The 16,574-nt window shown below is 43.7% G+C and overlaps 1 protein-coding gene across 1 annotated transcript in view; it reads right to left on the bottom strand.

Moving 5' to 3' along the window:
- The window catches only part of LOC136114982 (neuronal acetylcholine receptor subunit alpha-7-like), a 51,380-nt gene that overhangs the window by 21,544 nt on the left and 13,262 nt on the right, over window positions 1–16,574 (bottom strand). The window contains exons 2-3 of the mRNA XM_065860747.2: window positions 11,485–11,624; window positions 1,436–1,480 (exon numbers count right to left, since the gene is read on the bottom strand). Of these exons, the coding sequence (XP_065716819.1) occupies window positions 1,436–1,480; window positions 11,485–11,624 (185 nt within the window). The remainder of the gene's footprint in view (window positions 1–1,435; window positions 1,481–11,484; window positions 11,625–16,574) is intronic.

The raw sequence follows: 16,574 nt of genomic DNA, 5'->3' as shown, positions 1-16,574 counted from the left end.
ATGGATTTTGTTAGTAGCAACAGCAGTAGTAGGATAGTAAATACTTGGCTTTATTTATTAAGAAATACTGGCATATATACTGAGGAATCCATAGTCTGATGACTGAATGCTGTGAGCTGTATTTTAACCTAGTGTCTAACCTCTTCACCATGTGGCCTGAAGCCAGGCATCCCAAACCTTTTCTGGTGGGCTGGCAGAAATACTGGCAGTAGGCAACTCCCTGAGGCATGCTGATTCTGAGCTGAGGTGGTTTGAATGACCTGGGTATCATCACTGGTGTGTGGACCATGGTCTGATAGTCCCTATTTGGCAGAAATAATTTAATCTGTTACAAAGGTTGAGTGATACTTTTAATAACCGCTTTTCTATGAGGGGTAGACAAGTGAAGTTTATATCCCAATGGGTTGTTTCTGGAGCCGTCTCCTCCACCCCAACAAAAACAGTTACTTCAGGAAAGGTGTGGGCACAGTTTTTGTGCTGGACATTGTGATTTACATGAAAGCTCTGTGGAAGGGCTGTGAGAGGAACAGTTATTCATGCTGTAACTGAAGAACACCTCTGCAAAGGACAGGACACCCACAGGCTCTGTTCTAACAATCCTATAGGTTGGTCCGGGTTATTTTTTGCAATAGAAAACAACTCATTTCTGCTGCAAATCCCAGCAGGTAGCTGAGGAAGAAACAGCCTGTTCAGTTGCACCTATCAGCATGAGATCGTGTTTGAATGCTTTTCCCTCAAGAGTTGCATCTTTACTGAGGGCAAGCCATTAAGGAGGTAGTTTTACAGGGCCATAAGAAAAGATCATATCTCTCACCATGGGCAGCCAGCAGCAGACCTGACGGGGAAACACCTTCCCCCAAAACCCTCAGAGAAGATCAGTTTTGTTTATCCTGCATGACTGGTGCAGGTAACTCCTTCACTGGAGCAGGTTGCAGAAAATGGAGGAAGAATGTTTATGGATGAGGTTTGTAAAGCACAAGGTAAGGCAGTTTTCCCACTGATATTCCCTGGGGTCTGCCAGCAAAAATGCAGCATGGTGCTGCTTGTGGTCACTGGCCACCCCACCACCCAGCCCGAGTGGTCTCCACACAGTCCAACATGGCCGCATCATATGTGTTCAGGGACAAGTGCTAGGGATCTTTGTGCCCTGCACTCCCTAACTTTGGGCTCTTTGTTCCCAGGTCACTGCATCCACCGGTCTAATAATGTGGTTGGTTTCACATTCCAATGGTCAGCAGGTTTGCCCAAAGGATTAATGTAGTCTCCTGCATTTCATTTTCAGCGCTGCAGGAGAGGAATTTCAAAAGACTCGCAATGCCTGCTTGTTTCACATTACAGACAAGTTAAAAGAGTGTAATATAGCTTTTCAGCTAAGAAATCACATTTGGTAGTTTGCTATTAGAAAGGGGTTTCTTTATTGATATAGGTTACTCACCATCTGCAGCCAAGCATTTGTGATCAACACCTGATTCTTCTCATCCTTTGAACAAAAGAGGGACGGAGAGGAGGGGAGAGGAGAGGAGGGGAGGCGAGGCGAGGCGAGGCGAGGCGAGGCGAGGCGAGGCGAGGCGAGGCGAGGAGAGGAGAAGGAGAAGGAGAAGGAGAAGGAGAAGGAGAAGGAGAAGGAGAAGGAGAAGGAGAAGGAGAAGGAGAAGGAGAAGGAGAAGGAGAAGGAGAAGGAGAAGGAGAAGGAGAAGGAGAAGGAGAAGGAGAAGGAGAAGGAGAAGGAGAAGGAGAAGAAAAGAAATGAACCTTCATGCACAATTTGATTACAGATAGAAGAGTTTCTGTTTCTTTTAGAAAACCCAGACTCTTGAGGTAAATAAACACAAACTTTCTGGAGTAGATTGTGAGCTCAGCGGAAAATCATTGAACTTCATTCTATGGCCCAGACAATAGTGGTTGTTTTCTATCTTTTAAACCTACAGACCTCCTTCATTCATCATAAATGATCAATAACAGCAGTGAAAAAATAATGAATCACTCCTACTGCTGGGAACAATTAGACTGCTTACCAAAAGGACTCTTTCCTTCTAGCTATTTGTTCCAAACAAGATGATTTCCAGTACCACACACTATGCAGTAGTTGGGGAGATGTTGTATTTGCTACCACCACAAAACAATGGTGAATCAGAGCTGTAAGTGCTATTCCTCTGGAGTATCAGTTCAGGCTGATAAGAAGGGCTGGCTTTGGGTAAAAGTGTAGTACATTGCAAAAGGATATAAATGCTGCCTGCGAGCAAGCTCACACGTTGCCTGCAAAGAGCTGGAGTCTGCAAGTTCAGACACGTGCATGCATTTGCCATGGGGAAGCAGCTGTGACACAACAGAAACAAAGAAACCCTAGTCATCTGGTCTCCAAGGGCTTTGGGGAGCCACAGGGTGCCCAGCTTGCTGCAGTTATCCTGCAGGTGCAGGACTCTGGGGTGCTACTGCTGCAGTGGGGTTGGAGAAGCAGGGCTGCAGAGTGACTGTGGTGCGGATACCCAGATCCACACCCCTGCCTGGCACAGCTGCAAATACCACCACAGGAATGCCCTGTACTTCCCACGAGTTGATGCTGCAGTACTCAGTGGGGCTTTATGACTGGATACCCAGTTTTCTCCACATCAGGGAGAGCTGTTTCTTCCCTTTCAGAGCATCACCTGCTTGCGAGCCTTACCTCTCCAGAGAGAACTCCAGCTTTTACTGGGATTCGTCCTGAAGACCTTTCACCTTTCTGCTGCTACCCAAATTGTGGCAGCAAATACATGCCTCTGTGCAAACCACAACCCTCCTCCAGAGGCTCTGTCCATCTGCAACTCCCTTTGTCCCCTTGGTTGCAACTCTTGAAGAGACTTTAAGAAAGTCCACAGTAAAATAAGAAAAGAAATATCACACATAGGATACGTTTTTTGGATGCTAAGGATTCGAAGGGATAAACATGAACTTGGAAAAGTATAAAATCCTAGAATAAAACAAAACCAAACTAAACAACAGAGTGGGTAGCTGATGGGGTCATCAGAGCTATCTGTGTCAACTGATGTGGGAAATGAAAGCAACACCGAGGCTATGTCCCAGGGATCCTCACAAGCCAGCCTTACTGTCCAGCAATGATTCCTCCTGTGTCTTCTAGGGATGGCCAGCATGATGCTCACTTGAGTTGCTCATTAAGTATTAGCACTATTTTGTGTTTTTAGCTGATCAATAATTGCTTTATAGTTCTATGCTGCACATGTTCTCCTTGCAAAGTCTTTCTGTGTACTTCTAAAGAAACCTGAACATGATAATCAAACAGATGGGCTGCAATTGGTAGACAATTCCTCTCCTGTGTGAGATGAAGGATTTTTCCTGTCTCCATTTCCCTCTGTAGAGAAGGGGTTGTTGGCTACCTGAGAGCCCCAGGGAGATTCATTAAAGTGCAATGTAGATCCAGGAGACCTATGGATTTCTTGCATGTGGAGATCCCTCGTCAGGAGCCTTTCATGCATGGCTTTGAATGTACAAGGAAATTCCCTTTTACCTCACACAGTAAACTTATACTCAACAAACTACGAAGAAGGACATGTAGGGCTTTTGTATTTCACAAAACTGTTTGTTGCCCTTACCTGCTCCTTTGTCACACCTCTGTGAACTCCTTGTTCATAGACAGGTGCTAATGACCTTGGAAATCAGATTTGACTCCAAGCAATCCACCAGCCATGTATTTCAGTTAGCATTAAATTTATTATCTTGGGTATGATTTGTCTCCTTTTCACAGGGCTACTGCATTCACCATGTTTGTCCTACTTCTCAGATTTGTAGTCAAAGGAAAACTTGTATAGTAGAGTTCCCACAGGTCTACCTACAGTGTAACCATGCCCTGCATGGTCTTACTCCTCTTGCCTTTTGACAACAGCAGTAAGCAAGAACACTAAGTCTAACCAGGGCTTTGGGCTGCTTCCATCTCTCTCAGCCTGAGGGAAAAAAAAAGTCACTTCAGGATGTTTTCATGGCCATTCTGAGTCTATTATCATCCTTGCCTTCAGGCTGCTGAGCTTTCAAATGGTGTTTGGCTTTACGGACAGCAAAACACAGAAATTGTTCATACTCAGCACTGATCAACAGATGCATCCTGATGGGTCCTTATCACAGAATGGAACAGAAAGTTTTCCAGACAAGGCTCTGAGTTTGCCAGAAGTACCTGGTTTGCAGAAGCAGCAAAGTTCCCTTTGCCATGGGCAGGCATTTGTCCAGGTATAGCTCTCTTGCTAAGCCCTTTCTAGACAAGGACCCTGAGGAGCCTGGCCAGGGGAAGAATGCCTGCTGGGGCTTTCCAGGAGGTGAGGGCTGTGGGAATCTAGAGTCTGAATCCATCCTCTGTTTAGAGAAGGAGACTTTTAAGGGCAGAGGTGTTTCTGGAGCTTTCCATCTTTGCAGGTGTGATCATTTACTGAGCCATGTACCTTTGCACCTGTAAAGAAGTACAGGATATGTCAAAAAGATGGACCCAATTGAGAGGTGTTTGGGACAAATTCAGCTATCATCTTGATGTCCGTACAGCAGGAAAAGGAACACGGAGCATTTCTAAAAAGGTTACTAAAACTTGATAATTCATTAAACAGTTCATAAATTTTTGTGCAATTGTGAAATATACTGTTTTGAAATTGTGTCCATCTTTTTGAAACATCCTGTAGTTTGGCCTTTGGAGTAGGCTGGTTGCCTCACCTTTCCAGAGCTGCAGAATTATACCTCCTACTGTCTTCATCATGACCTGTGGCCTGGGTACTTCTCTGAGATACCTGGTCACAGAAGATAGTTACAGACAATTATGAGAGTGTGTGTGCCTTACTCTGTCCCAAGAGGTCACTGACCAGTACTGCCTGAAAGACCTGGGGTTGTTCAGCCTGGAAAAGAGCAGGCTCCATGAGACCTTATTGTGGCATCTCAGTACTTAAAATGGGCCTATAAGAAAGATAGGGACGGACTTTTTAGCATGACTCGTTGTGATACAGCAAGAGTTAATGGTTTTAAACTGAAGGAGAGGAGATTGAGGCTAAATGTGAGGAAGAAATTTTTCACAGTGAAGGTGGTGAAACACTGGAACAGGTTTCCCAGGGAGGTGGTAGGTGCCCCATTCCTGGAAACATTCAAGACCAAACTGGATGGGGCTCTCAGCAACTGATCTAGTAGAAGATGTCCCTGCTCACTGCAGGGAGTTGAATTGGATGACCTTTGAAGGTGATCTGTGATTCCATGATTCTATGATTCTACTGCTTTCCCTAAGTAAAAGCTATTACTTGAGCTTGGGAAGTGCTAGAGGCAGTTTACTTCATTGTGTATCATTGGTTTGTGTAGAGACATCTAAGGTTATTTGTGAGGATGTCTTCCCTCCCGGAAGAAAACTTGAATAACCCATCACACTCCTTTGTTTGTGCGAGGTTTCTGTCTCATTTGGCACTGTCAGCCTTGGGGATGACTTTCCCTTCATGTTGTACAGGCTCTCAGCTCCCAGCTCTCCTTGCAGTAAATCACAGAATGTCCTGAATTGGAATGGACCCATGATGATCGTTGAATCCAACTCCTGTCTCTGTATATGACAACCCCAATATTTACAGAATGTGTCTGGGGGTGTTGTCCAAATGCTTCTTGAATACTGTCATGCTTAGGGCCATGACTACCAAACCATTTTCTCGCCAAAAACTTCCTAAAAAAAACCAAAACCAAAACCACCACCACCACCACAAACCCAAACCCAAACAAACAAAAAAACCACCAAAACTAAACCAAACACACACACACACACACACACACACACACACACATACACACAAACACACACACACACAAAAAAAAATAAAAAAGACTCATACCCTTCAGGGATGCAGTCTCTATTTCAGGGGAAAACCAGTGCAAGCTACACCTTCACCCCCACAGTTTGGTAAACTCCTAGTAGAGATGATAAAAGCTGCCGTGCTACTAAGCTAGTATGCTGCTCATAGTGGTAATGACTGCATCTGAGCACTCAGAGAAAGTATGTGCAGATCTTTTCCATTGGTTTCCCTGCACAGCAAGGTGCAGACTCAGTTTTCAGGAGAAAACCTGAATCTTCGTTCTTTGTTGCCCCACTACACTTTTCTGTTACCTTGTCTTGCTGCTCTTCAAACGTGTCAAGAGCTTGGACACACTCCAGCAACAAAATCTGCAATTCAGGTGAGGTTGTTGTAAGAATGTGATGAGGTTTGGAATCATCCTGCAGTCCCTAGCATGTACAATCATTCTACATACTGTTCAATCAAATCAAAATAGTAATGACTAAATTTTCCAGATACAGCATTTGTTTTGTGTTTGTAGACAAAAATACAGTAAAATGATATATTTTTGGCTTCTGGAAGTGCAAAAAGACTCGTAGGTGGTTGAGGGTTTTTAAAGTATTTTTGTGGCTTCCACTGAGCACTTGCAGTCCCTTTTTCTAGTAATTATGCCCTCTGAAACAGGAGGAAATTTCCACAGCACCTGAACAACCATCTGTGGGACAGCATGTAAGCTGCTGTGAAGGTTTGCTGGGTCAGTGGTAGATGGAAGGGTGAACAAGGAGGAAAAAAGTACCATGGGACTTCACCATATGCAGTGAATTGAACAGCCAGACCCTTGGAGTGGCTCTGCAAAGGACAACATTGACAGCGAAAGTATGATGGCTAGGGCCTCCTTCTTGCATGAGGTTAATGAGTGTGCTTAGCAGTGTACAGCCTCTGAAAGGTAACAATGCGGTATTTGCTGGAAACCTCAGAAGTGTGTTTGCTTTTGGAAGGAGACTTTGAGGCACTTCTTCTCTCTGCAGCATCATGCAGCCACCTTGTAGCACTCTTCTTAAAATACAGGCTTTTTATTTAGAAGGTTTCTTAAATACATTTGATACATTTTTGATCTGGTTGTGGTTTTCTTCTTCATACTTTTCTGCTGGTTTACTGCTTGGTTTCTTTTTCTGTTGGTACATTTAAACTTGCAGGTCGAGGAAACATACAGTATGATGCCAGTTCTCTTTAATATCTTTATCAGCTATCTGGATGAGGGGATCAAGTGCACCCTCAGTCAGTTTGCAAATGACACCAAGTTGGTTGGGAGTGTTGATCTGCTTAAGGGTAGAAAGGCTCTACAGAGAAATCTGGACAGGCCGAATTGATGTACTGAGGCCACTTGTAATGAGGTTCAACACTTGGGTCACAAAAACCCAATGCAGTGCTACAGGCTTGGAAAAGAGTGGCTGGAAAGCTGCCTGGCAGAAAAGGACCTGGGCGTGTTGGTTGACAGCCAACTGAATACAAGCCAGCAGCACGGCTCCAGGTGGCCAATAAGGCCAAGAGCATCCTGGCTTGTATCAGAAATAGTGTGGCCAATAGGACTAAGGAAGTGATTATCCCCCTGTATCTGGCACTGGTGAGGCCACACCATGAATAATGTGTTCAGTTTTGGGCCCGTCACTGCAAGAAAGACATTGAGGTACTGGAGAGGGTTCAGAGAAGGGCAACGAAGCTGTTGAAGGGTCTAGGTATTCCGAGGAGCGGCTGAGGGAACTGAGGTTGTTTAGTCTGGAGAAAAGGAGGCTGAGGGGAGACAGCATTGCTGAAAAGAGGTTGCAATGAGGAAGTAACAGGTAACAAGTGGTAGGATGAGAGGAAATGGCCTCAAGTTGCACCAGGGGATCTTCAGATTGGATATTAGGAAAAACTTCTCCACTGAAAGTGCTGTCAGCCATTGAAACAGGCTGCATGGACAAGATGGTAAACACCATCCATGGAGGTGTTTAAAAGAGGTATAGATGAGGATCTTAGGGACACGATTTAGGGGTGAACTTGACTATACTAGGTTAATGGTTGGACTTCATGATCTTAAAGGTCTTTTCCAAACAAAACATTTCTATGATTCTATGATACTGTGCAACCTAGAAAGCAAATAAACCAAACTTTTCCTGTGGGCAACCAAGTGCAGTGAGGCTATTGTTGCAGCAGTACTGGTACACTGACCCAGAGATAGTGGTAAATCATATTGTTGTCATTACTAGTTAAAAGAATGAATCCTGTCTGCAATTGCTGCTGTGAATACATGGAATTCTGGAAAAAGTACTGACTCAAATGATAAGAGGCCCTTCACTTGTATTTGTCTACCACAACCATGAGAAGCAGAGAACATGTTCTTCACAGCTTTGAATAGCGTGGCTGGCTTTGAGTGCTAAAAAGCACAAGGATCCTGTGCAGTTAGATATATGGTGGTAGGTGCAGAAAACCTAATCCACAGTAGTCATGCTTTGAAATTTTCTTGGATGAATGTGGGAAAAAGAGGTGAGTTTTTATGTAAAGTCACTTGTCACTACTATTTGGCAAAGCACAGGGGCCTCAGAGCTGTCTTACTTTGTAGCAAAGCGAATCTAGGTTGTCATTGATGTAATTCTCAGCAGGATGGCTGCAGAAGATTAATTTAGATCTTATTATGCTATAATACAGTATGTGTAGAAAATAGACTTATGGATGCATGTCATGGAACCTGTGCCAGGTAGAAGTGCATTAGATGTGATGCCAGGTCTTCGCAAGGATAAGAGTGATTTTCTGTGAGTATCAGTGGCAGACCCCTTCTTCCTTACATGCAACAGTAAAACAGGAGGTTTGTTTTCTTCTTCTTTATATTGCTTCCTTCCACACAGAAACCAGTCCAGGGCCCACAGCCTCATGTCCATTGCAATGACCACGTGCAAAGCACCCTAGTGAGTCCTGCAGTATTGTATGCATTGACACACCATATTCCCCTGAGCACAAGAGTCCTTGTTTCGTCTCCAGAGTACGTGGTGTGTGAAGTCCTTCAGGCTGGGACCTTGCCTAGCTCCCTGCTCTGTTATGGTAATGAAGCATGCTGGACATGTAAATCCACAGGAAGAGCAGCTTTGTGCTTTGTTAGTGCATAGACCATTGCCAAGACGGTGATGCTGTCTATACTCCCTGACTGAGAACTACTGGTGGACCAGTTGCTTTGTCTTGTGCAGGCAGGGCAGCTGATGAGGCAGGGTCTGCTCACCCAGGCCTTCCATCTGAGTGAACAGAGAGACACCCACTTGGTTTGCCTCACGGTGTGTCAGCTAACAGAGGTTACTTTTCTTTCACCCTTTACATTGTTGTGGCCATCATGATGCTCCTTTTGAAATGACATTTTCTTCAGCAGCTGGAGCATCCAGATGCTGCAGTCTGTCCAACAAGATGTGGAGGCTGAGGTGTTGTGTCCATGCTCATGACTTGCTTGCTGGGGACATATTTATGCATTGCTTCTTGATTTAGGAACCCAAGGGAGCAGTGTTTTGTGGACTTTCAGGCCATTTGGTTTAGCTACTTCTTGAGGCCATAGTGACCCTTCTACTACAGGGACTTGACTGCGAAGGAATTTTCTGTCCATCCCCAAAGGAGGTGGATAAACACTTCAGTTGGTTCTGGATGTTTTTTTTTAAAACACCATGGGTGCATTTTGCAAGACCATGAGCCTGGGAGACTCTGAGCTGATTAACTTCTCGTATCTGTAGTGTGTGCAGAGATGCAGACAAGCAAGGCTTTGTTTCTGGTATGTATAACCATTTAGGTTATGTATTTCTTGTTGTAGACTATCAAAATGGAAGACTGGAATTAAATTTGTTGTAATGGACATTGACATAATGTAACTAAAGTGCTTGAAGAAATGCTGGTTTCCTGAAAGGATGGGTTTCACATGTCAATGTGAAGGCTGACTGAAAAGTTTTAATATAACTCCTCTTGACTTTGCAAATGTACAATCACAGCCTGAAGGATAAAAAGGCCACTTTACCACCCCAACCTTCAAAGTACTGCAAGGAAATATCATCAGAAAAAAGAATGCCTGGAGCAAGATCTTTGGAGCTAAGATTCCCCTGCTAAACCTGGAATTGCTTGATGAAATGTACTTGAAATTAGCTGAAGGATTTTACAGAATCAAAGGAGGTCCTGAGGGTGCACAATAATCATCAGGTCCAACTCCTGTTCCTGCATAGGACAACCCCAAAATTCACACCATGTGTCTGAGGGCATTGTCCAAATGCTTATTGAATATTGTCAGGCTTGGGGCCATGACTGCCTCCCTGGGGAGCCTGTTCCAGTGCTCTAACACTCTCTGGTGAAGAGACATTTTCCTAACGTCTAACCTAAATCTCCCCTGGCAGATCTTCCTGCCATTCCCTCAGGTCCTATCACTGTTCACCAGAGAGAAGAGATCAGCACCTGCCCTCCTCACTCCCTTGTGAGAAAGCTGTAGACCACAGTGAGGTCTCCTCCAGGATGAAAAAAGCAAGTGACATTATCCACTCCTCTGCTTTTTCTCTGCTTTTTAATTTATGAAGACCACTGTGAGTTCCTGATGTGAATGAGTGACTTTAGTTCAGAGTAATTATGTCCTTTCTCTTCCAGATCAATGCAGTTGCTAGCGCTTCAAAACAGAAAGCTGCTTAACCTGCCTGAGTGGCTGCTGCTTGCCTCCAGGAGCACTACAACTGTCTGGATCTGTCAGTTGTATGGCACAATGTTGGGGGCCTAGACTTTCATGGCATGTTCAGGGAGAGCACCTGGTGCACTACGCATTTTCAGAAAGATTGTGAGAACTTCAAAAAGTTTAAATATTTGAGACCTCTGTCAAATTTGTTTTCAACTGCACAAAGGTTTGCACATCTCTCTGTCTACCCCTTGTTCCCTCCATAATAGTTACGGTGCATTGGAAACCAGCCCATAATACTGACTACAGAAAGGGTAGGATGAGGAAAGGAGTACTAACATGTTCAGCTCTTCATTGTGTCGACAGGATGAAGGTGGTAAAAATTGTTCTCATCCTTCGTTTTTGCCATGTAGATGAAAGAAATCCTCTCTGTGCATCATGGTTTATCATATAGACAGAATTCTCTTCATGGTGAAGAAAGAGATTTGCAGTATTATATTAAATTTTTCCCTGGGTCAAAAAGTGTCTGCACTCCCAGGTTTTGCTTTCATATATTTCTAACCTCAGGGCAGGCTCCTTCAACTGCAGTGCATGATAAAGACATAATGGGAGAACAAGGCATTGCCATTATAATGTATAATGAAAAAGTCTAAAGTGCAGTGATGTTAGCTTTGAACACTGCACATGGTCTTCAGTTATTGCATCCCACATAACTCTGAGAAGAACGTATCATTAATAATTTGTAGTAACACATGGCTTCTAATTTATAGAATGTTTTCTTTCTGTATAAAACAAATGGAAAAAAATCCCTAAATAATTAATCTCTTTGCAGCTCCTGTTGTGTCAGAGGTGTCTATGCTTTTAGCAGGATATTCGCTTGTCTGACGTGCCAAAGAATGTATTCCAGCATTTAGGGAGGACGCTTAACCCAAGACAGTTTACTTTCATCTCTGATAGCCTGATAAAGAGGAAAAGCATGGTCGCTACACAGGAGATCAGATTTTGCATGCTGAATGAGTGCCATAGCAAACAGAACAGGAAGTAACTTACCACATCGATTATCTGTAGCAAAGAAAGCTGCAACTCTACTACAAGGGGCTGGGAGTCATTCACTACTGGTCGTTCAAGACGATTGTAGTTTTTCAGCAGTTCTCTGTACAAGCGTCTCTGGCTTTCACCCTGCTGAGAGACTAGGGGAAAGAAATAAGGCATCTGTAATTTGGGCTGGTCACACTGTCTCCATTGTTCGCCTGCTTTGTTGAAATCCCCCTCTTAACAGGTTTGTAATTTGAAAGAAGTTAGCAAAAAAATCCCCAAAATTCTGCACATGGGAGTGACAGACATAGTTTTTCTGCATACATGGCTGGTGAGCTCTTAAAAAAAAGTAACTACTATCAGTCTAACACATTACTAACAGCTAGGAACTACTGAACAGCCTTTGATGCTCTAAGTAAACATCCCACTCCATTGGTGCCCCTCTTTGCTGATAGTGAATATGTGGCTTCAAAATGACCAAACAGCTTCCTGGAAGGAAGTCAGAGTGCTTTTGTTTGCTTGTTCTTATTTCCTAGAGACTGGCTGCTGTAACCCAACGCTAGTACTATTTGCACATATTGTGTGTTTACCCAGCATGTGTAACAGGTATCCTTATTGCTTGGCACTCATGTATCAGTCCCTTTTCTGTGCTCAAGAAACAGTAACAAGCCTTCTTCATACCCTCTTCAGTTTTGTGTGGCAGTCTTTCCAGGCTTTGAGTTACTTCCCTGCCTTTTTTCCTTCTGATGGCAGCACACTTTTTTAATACTTCATGAAGTGGTGGTATGAAGGCTAGAATGTGGACAGGTATGTATAATGATATTGAATTTCTGGTGTTAGATGCTTAATTCAGCTTCCACTGGCAATAGTCTCAACACAGAAGCTGTCATGGAAACACATGAGAATGTTAAAGATCAGCAGAATTTCAGTCTATGCTTAAATTGCAAGGTGTCCCTGTTCCCCATCTTAGGGGTGGGTGTGGAGAGCATCCATCTAGCCTGGGTGATCAGGTTTCCTTGCCACAACAACAACAATGGACAAGGCAGGGTAGCAGTGATGGATTTGTTCACTTCCCATAGGAAGGTGACCACTTTGCTTGGACACAATACCCAGGAGCTTGGGTCCCCCAAACAGTGTGGGTGTGGGTGCTCTGGCCAGAGGCAGCTTGAGGTGTACCTAAGAGCTGCATCTAACAGAGTGAGGGTAATGATCTGTAGGTTCTCTGAGGCTAAACCAGTCCTGTCAGCATGAGTGCATATTCCCTGAACCGTAGAAATCCAGTCCTTGGCAGGGAATCTGCACTCTAAATTATTATTACTTTGGACTGAAGCATTTTTTATCCACTTCAGCTCCCAGTCTCTGTGTGACTTTTTTTAGCTCTTGAGCAGAGCTCTGCACATTGAGACCAGGACTCCTCTCATGGTTATGATGAACATCTTTTTGACAATGCAAACAAACCAGAACAACCAGTTCTGCCTTCCTCAGTCTCTTACTGTGCCCAGCAAAGTAGCCATGCCTTTTAAAGCTAATAGCAAATGTAGTTTACGGTTAATAAGTCTGATAAATTCATGTTTTCTTCAGTTTTCCAGATACCAAAGGCAGTGATTAAGGTCCTGTGTTATGGCTTAGTACTTGCTTTCCAGTGCCTTAGCAGACTCTGACACCCTTGTAAGATCTTTCTGTGGAAAGGAAACCAGTGACAATCACTACACATTGTTCTATGGAAAGAGGCTCTGTATTTTGAGCAAATTTATTGTCCTTTTATTCACCTGCCTCCCGCTCCGCCCCCCATATTCCTGTGTTTTCAGAAAGAAATGACTGCCTGCACTATTGCTCTCACCTTGGGTACTTATGTAATATTTGCCTTTAGCGTTCCTTTTAAACTGGCTGCCTCAGCTTTTACAAGGATGCCCTTCACCAGTCCCTGGAAGTCAGCTGGGCTGCTAGAGTGTCCTGGTATCATTGCTGTCGTGGTGCATTAAAGCAGCCCCCACCAACAGAGGTCTGACTTCAAAAGATCTGAACATAACCCTTTGCTGTTTGCTTCGAATGATGTCTTTGTACTGTGTGTTCCAACCATGCTGAAGCCAGGCCCCTTACCCTGTTTAACTTTGTGAGCTGAAGTAGTCCAGTACTGCAATTTTGCACCTGGTTTTCCAATGTTTCTTGGACTGTGCCCTCTGCAATGTGGCCCTGTTACTTTGTGACCTCTTGTGTCTTGCAGCCCTAGCTGATCTATTCTTAGCCTGCTGAATTGGCATTGGTGAACATAAGTTTGTGTGCTGCGTGGTTTTGCTTACAAAATTACCTAGATGCAGAAGCAGTGGAGACTTTGAGGTGTCCTGGCAAATAGCCAATGCAGCTATTGGTACCACAAAGATGTGGCTAGTCTAATCACACTGCCGTCTCACTGCTACAGCTGCTTTGGAGAAGGAACTGAGGCGAGTGACAAGTGAGACTTGTGTTTTCATAGACTACTTCTTTAAATTGTGATCTTCAAATACTTCATGTTTCATACTCCAGAGATTTCTGCTTTTTCCCCATAATGCATTATGACACTACATCCTTGTGTGCTAAATAGAGTGTTTGGAGGGGATGGGGAAGTCTGGATCTCACAGGAGTAGTGGCAGAATAAACTTTACTACTGGATACCTTTCAGTCACAGAAAATTAACAAAAAACAGTGTAACTGTTTCATCTTTTAAACTAAGCTGGAAGTTGGACATCAACATTTAAGGTTGCCAGGTGAGTCTCCCAAAAGCAATGCCAGACTTGCTTGCCTATGTATGTTACAGGAAAAGTACAAATAACTGAAAAAGGTCATGTTTTCTAGATAAAGGAGCTTTGAGCAACAAAGAGTTTCTATGTCTTACATCCTCAGACAGTGTCCCTCTTCTTTCTCAATTACCTTTAAAGCAGTAGGAAAACATACAATCTCATTAAAATTTGAAAGTATGATGTTTATCTCAAGTTTAGCAAGACTTTTGACACCATCTCTGGGACCATCCTCGTAGACATTTATCTACACCTTATAGGCTACATAAGTGAACAGTGAGGTGGACTGAGAAGTAACTGAACTGTCAGGCCCAGAGAATTGTAATCAGCAGCACAAAGTCCAAGGGCTAGCTGATGGTGGAGTACTCCAGGGGTGGATAATGGGACCACTTCTGTTTAACATTGTTATGAATGATGGGACAGAGTGCACCCTCAGCAAGTTTTCAGATGGTACAAAATTGTAAGGAGTGACTGATCCAGTACATGGTTTTGCTGCCATTGAGAGAGACCTCAAAAAATGGAGAAATGGCAGACAGGAACCTCATGAAGTTCAGTGAAAGGATGTTCAAAGTCTTGCACCTGAGGAGGAGTAACCCCAGGCACCAGGATAGATTGGGGGCCCACCAGCTAGAAAGCAGGTTGGCAGAAGGGTCCTGGAAGTCCTTACAAATACCAAGTTGACCACGTGGTGGCAATGCACATTGCCACCAGCATCCTGAGCTGCATTAGGCAGAGCCTCACCAGTATGTCAAGAGAGGTGATCCTTCTCTCTACCCAGCAGTCGTGAGACACAGTTGGAGTGCTGGGTCCAGTTTTGGGCTCCTCAGTACAAAGGAGACATGGACTTACTAGACCAAGGACTAGGTTGTCCCATAAGCTTTAGTCTCTGTACAATCTGAAATTGTTCTCTAACCTGTCTCTGACATTTTCAGGGAATTGGGTGGCACAAGTTAATAACTGCATCCATGTATTTGGACAAAATGTGGGTTGATTGCTAGAGAAAGAGAGAAAACTCTGATGAGACTTGCACAGATATCTCTTATACTAACTGTGAGCCTTCATGATATCAAAAAAAGGAGTTTGAATTCTGAGACACTGCAATTAAATTAGATCAAGCTGGTACTGGCTGATGTTAGCTGCAAGTCAGCAGCTGTGCATGCCCAAGATTAAGCTCAGACTGAAGCCAGTAATGCCAAGGAGAGCTGCCTCAATTGACCTTTGTGTTTTCTTGTGACCTGAGAGATGTTGATCATTGCATAACTCACATATCTAGTCTGTCTAAAAATAAAATAAATATGCCAAACATTTCAGTAGGAAAAAGAAATGAAAAAGAAAAAAGAAAGAGATAATAAAACAAACAAATCTATAAATAATATAAAAATAAAAATAAGAAGGAAAGGGAAGGGGAAAAAGAGAAGGAAAGGGAAAGGGAAAGGGAAAAGGAAAGGGAAAGGGAAAGGGAAAGGGAAAGGGAAAGGGAAAGGGAAAGGGAAAGGGAAAGGGAAAGGGAAAGGGAAAGGAAAAGGGAAAGGGAAAGGGAAAGGGAAAGGGAAAGAAAAAAAACTGACTAAAACTGGCAAAGCCCTTCTTCCTTGCTTCTGTGCTGCATATGGTTTAACTGGTTGCATTGGCTTATTCTTTACAATTTTACTTGGCCTGTGTAGGAGTTATAGTACCCTAGGCACAGAGCTGCAGGCTGGCAATAAACCTATTTCACTTTCTATGTCCAGGTGGGATCCTCTAGCATGTATTGCCTCTTCCATGCTTGAGTGTGATCCCGTCCTCCTCACTACGCCACTACTTGTTTCTTCTGTGGGTTTGGGTTCAGATCTGAGGAAGTACTTGTTTGGACTGGAGGTTATTCAGTGTTGTCTGGTAGCAATGGCTGTCAAAATTGCAACTAACTCTGGCCAGACCACCCATATGCTATCCCCAGGAAAGCCTCTTTCCTAGGACCCATGCTGTTATGTCTGGTCTTGGCTGGTCAATCCTTCTGCTCTGCTTTGCATGCAGAGCTCCCTGAGCTACAAGGTAGGAGTCCAGCCCTTCTCAGTTCTCCACGTTTGCCTCTAAAGTAGTCATCTCCTTGACTGAGCATCCCTGATGTGTGCCACATAATGGTTTGCTGTGAACAGTAAAGAATAAATAAAAAAATATTAACAAGAGGGTAGGTAGAAGGGCATGGATTTCCACAAGGTTTTCAGCCACAGTACCTGTATTTATTGACGAATCTACCTTTGGTTCCTAGCATTCACTGGGTTTATTTTCATAATCTTTGAACTTTTGGGGGACCAGCTGCTAGCTGAGTGTTTTCTAACTGCTACTCATTTA

Source organism: Patagioenas fasciata, chromosome Z, assembly GCF_037038585.1.
Source record: "Patagioenas fasciata isolate bPatFas1 chromosome Z, bPatFas1.hap1, whole genome shotgun sequence".
In the NCBI taxonomy this organism is placed as follows: domain Eukaryota; kingdom Metazoa; phylum Chordata; class Aves; order Columbiformes; family Columbidae; genus Patagioenas; species Patagioenas fasciata.
Note: the sequence above shows the minus strand (reverse complement) of the source record. Positions and strands in the feature narration are given on the sequence as shown.